We start from the raw sequence: 4233 nt of genomic DNA, 5'->3' as shown, positions 1-4233 counted from the left end.
AAGTAAGCATTTAAAACAAATTTTATCACACCGTATTATTTTTTCAAGTCCAAGTAGCCGGCGGTCCTCGAAGTATCTACAATATTAGATATATATACATTTCATGAATCTTTCGATAACGATGTCATGAAATACGGTGGTACACGTATAATGCAAACATAGAGGTATCGTACATTCAAATTGAAATATTAGTACCTTTATCTGTAATGATTAACTCTCAGCACTTGTAACTAAAAGGAAATAATGAAGATGGAAAAATACGTTTGTCAACAAGTATGTTCTATTAAGAATTTTACATATCATTAATAACAAACATATCAAATACATTCATTCATACTTAAAATTAAAAAAAAAATGAACATCATCGTTTCATTATAGTATTCTTTTACATTTTTCATAGAAACGGAACTGAAGGATACTGAAAATAAAAGTTTCAATGTTTTTGAGCTGTGGTACTGGAAAAAAAATTAAAATATTGAAGCAACACCTGGTTTCTCTGTAAATACCTTTTCATTGTGTCACTTTTCAAACTTAACGCTTACGGTATTGTATAGTAACCTAAATTTTAAGATTGTGCAAGAAGCTTATGTTAAAGACCAATAACATAATTTGAAGAGTTTTTAAAGCATGTGGTGGAAAATTTCAATTATGCATATGTTGAATTCTAAGGCGTTGATAACTTTTACGTTTGTGCAGGACACCTCCAGAAGGTACTGGCTGTTGTGTCTGATGTAGCGCAAAATATTGATAAAAATATTTCGAAAAAAAATTCTTTTCCATTAAGAAAAAATGAAATACTCGATGAAAATAAAAGAAAAAAAACGAATAAATCATTTTCGTTTTCTAAGCCTTTAAATCGTTATAATTCAAAAATATTAAAAATGTATTTCAGATTATTTTGAACATTAACGGATTCGAAAATCTGCGATCAGCGAGACGAATTCGCTTTTCGTTTTACAGACTTTCGTTGGTTATCAATCCAAGTTTTTAACTCCTGTGGTTTCCAACCAGAGAAAGCTGAATTCTTCTGGATCGCTTCTTGACATTTTTGGAGGGTCGGAAGTTTGATAATTTTCGAAGGATCCCCGAAAAATGATTCAACAGCCCTTTTCTCATCCTCTGTCCACCGCCTGCGTCTCGTTTTTCCATACGGTGAAGCTATCATAGAAAATCATGAATATGGAAGAAATAATAATATAACGGATAATAATCATTTAAGAAATCAAAGTTAAGTAAATAGAAATGCACTCACTGCTGCGTCTCTTCGATCGCCCAGAAGACCCTGTGTTGTCGAGGTCATCCTCTGATGAGCTGGGCAAATCATCGATGTCCCTTTGATGCAGGTCTTTTTGTTGAGGCATAACTATACCAGAAGTGCTTGGCATAGGTTCTATTTCATCCACACTTTCGTTGTCAGTTTCATTGTCATCCATTCCCATTGCTGATCGCAGTAATCGTGAGACATCAGTGACATTTTTTATAGAACTGGAGAGTCTATAAACGTCTTTATGGATTTGTGGGTTATGCCCCATAAATTTGGCCAGATCACCGACTTGATTTTCTTCGATATTTAACATTGCAGTATACGTTGCAATATGTTTTCGAAGAGTTGTGCCTCGGAGTGATTCTGGAATGCTTGCACCGCATTCTTCGGAAAATTTTCGCATCAGGGAGCAAGCACGTAAATAAGGTTTTTTGAACTTATCTCTCGTTGGTAATCCAAAGACGAATTCGTTACTAGATTTTACTTTTGCGTGAGATCGATATTTAAGAATTGTTTCGATCCATTCGACTAATGTCGGATCAAGCATGACCGGAACGGTTCTACCGAGCTTTCCTCGGATTGTCAAATGCACATACTTGTTTGCGAACGCGCGAGATTGTTCCGACAGTGTGGCGTATAAATCTGGATTAACGTGTTCATCCACAGATGTCCGATTCGCATAATCAGTTAGTAAAAGGCGTTCAATTTCTCCTGCACGACGGCGATTGAACATCATGACGAAAATGAGGCACGCTTCACACAGCGACTGTCACGCAGCATATTCGAATTTTTCTCTCAATATCTCCATGGCTGCTGTGCCTTTTTTTTTAAGAAATCATGCAATTTTTTTATGTCTGATTTCGAAGGTAGTACGACTGTTTTATCTCTTTTTTTTTTTACTTGATCTACCATCACTTTTTTATTAATTGTCGTAGAAAAGTCTACTTCAAACAATTCAAGAAACTGTTGAGTAGCTTCTCTTTTTTCCGGTAAAACTTTTTTTATATATTCTGTTTTCAATATATTTGCGCATTTTTCAATAACGTACCGAGAGTTGTAGCAACCGATGGTGATTTGAACATTTGTGAATTCATATCATAACCTGCACATTCTCGAACTGCTTCTACAGTGACGTCGTAATTTTGGGGTATGAAAATGTCGCTGAATTCCTTCACGTTTTTTTCCCGTCGCATCACAGCACGTTTCAAACGGCCCAACAACCGCAGATTTGATCTTATTAAATCGTGTTGGTGTTTGAGTGTATATTTTTCGCAAAACTTATTACCCGCCAGAATTATCAATTCATCATATCGAATTGATCTCGTAATTTTATCATCGTTCAACACCGGAAAAACAACTCTTCTGAGAATATCATTTGCGCGTTGATGAATGTAGCCCATTTTTTGTCGTCCAACGGAGGTGACTTCACGGACGCCTTTTTGATGTTTAGGATTACATTTTCTGTAATGGATAGCTATAGTTTTCTTTGAAAAATAGAGACATTGTGTACAAATAATGTAATCTGCGGCAGTATTACTTGAAGAAAAATGTTTTCTGCGGCAGGTGAGCAAAATCCCTGTGTTTTTTTCGGGATCCATATTATGCAACGAATTACCTTCCCTGCGAATAGCATTTATTTTTCTTTTGCGAAGTAATGAGCCTAGTAGTAAGGCTATACCAGTTCTAACTCAGGGATCTCAGGGGGGAGCGGGGACGGGGGAGCGCGGGGACCGTTGCGGGGCTGCATGGTATGTGGAGGGGGAAGGTTCTCGGACAGCGGGGGTGCGGCGGCACTTTGATGACAAAAGATTGCCGCACTTCTCGAATGACTGATTTATGTTTCCGGTGTGATCATCAGATTGCATTGGACGGAATTTTCTTTTGAAAAAGTGACCTGCTCTTTTCGAAAATGATCTCAATTATCGGACCAAAGCACTACTCTAATGACAAATTTATGTGTCCTACATATTTTTGCATTCCTGAGATGGTGCCAGTTTCCATGAGATTTCTTTTTCAAAATGCCCCTCCCCCGACTTTTCACTTGAGACTTGTATCTTTGAAAAAATATATTGTTATTCCGAGAATTGCACGTCACACGACGTCTAATGATAAATGTCCAGTGTTACATATCTCTACATTCCTGAGACGGCGCAAGATCCGACGAGATTTCTTTTTCAAAATGCACCTGCCCTTCCCCGAACTTTTGACTTGAGAGTTGTTTGAATGTTTTCCGAGAAAAAAAAAATTTTCACATCGAACGCTTATTCTGAAAGTAAACGTCGCGATGGAAAGGTGTGCTAGTATGTATGCTATCCATCCAGCAAAAGATCCATCGACATTAACGGAAAATGAACTTGAGTCATTGCCGAAGGCTTTGCTTTTAAAGTACTATAGTAATTCTATTCCTACGTTATGGGATCGTTTACCCAAGTATTTGCAGTGTGATGCTGATGTGCAATCATATCAATTGTGTTTCGATCATTTCAATCAACCCTGGGTGCGAACTCATGTTGATTCAGCTAGACCCAGACGTAGAAATTGTGAAAAGTGCTCGATTATGGAACGACTTGTAAACATCTATGGGACTTTACGGATAAAAAATCCCTGTGAAATGACATCGGAGGAGCTCCAAATTATATCTCCAACCATCTTCAAGGAATACTTTGGTGAATATACAGATATTCTGTGGGATCGTTTACCCGAATACTACAAATCCGATAGTGAGATTGCATTATTACGTCGTTGCGTTGAACATTGGAATGTATCATCGATGGACGACCATATTGACGGTCCTGCTCCACAACGTCGAAATTGTAGGAAATGCTGTGAACGTGTTTGAACAAGTTTAGAATGCACGTGTTCATAACGTCGGCGGAATCAAAGAGCCTGTACAGAAAAAAGGACCACCGGAGGAGATTGCATCGATTCCAATATAGATCACGTTTGAACCTGTTTGAAAGCGTGTGGAA

General features: G+C 37.7%; 1 protein-coding gene across 2 annotated transcripts; it reads right to left on the bottom strand.

Moving 5' to 3' along the window:
* Positions 1–288: 288 nt before the first annotated feature.
* LOC122410582 (uncharacterized) lies at positions 289–2751 on the bottom strand. 2 transcript variants are annotated; one of them, XM_043418818.1, is made up of 3 exons: positions 2313–2751; positions 1253–2083; positions 289–1158 (listed from the first exon to the last, which is right to left on the bottom strand). In XM_043418818.1, the coding sequence occupies exons 2-3, from the start codon at positions 1998–2000 to the stop codon at positions 929–931; spliced, it is 978 nt and encodes a 325-aa protein (XP_043274753.1). In that variant the 5' UTR covers positions 2001–2083; positions 2313–2751; the 3' UTR covers positions 289–928. The 2 variants fall into 2 exon arrangements, with proteins under 2 accessions (XP_043274753.1, XP_043274752.1); XM_043418817.1 differs by having other exon boundaries at positions 1253–2751.
* Positions 2752–4233: the final 1482 nt, after the last annotated feature.

This window comes from Venturia canescens, chromosome 5 (assembly GCF_019457755.1).
Source record: "Venturia canescens isolate UGA chromosome 5, ASM1945775v1, whole genome shotgun sequence".
NCBI lineage: Eukaryota > Metazoa > Arthropoda > Insecta > Hymenoptera > Ichneumonidae > Venturia > Venturia canescens.
Note: the sequence above shows the minus strand (reverse complement) of the source record. Positions and strands in the feature narration are given on the sequence as shown.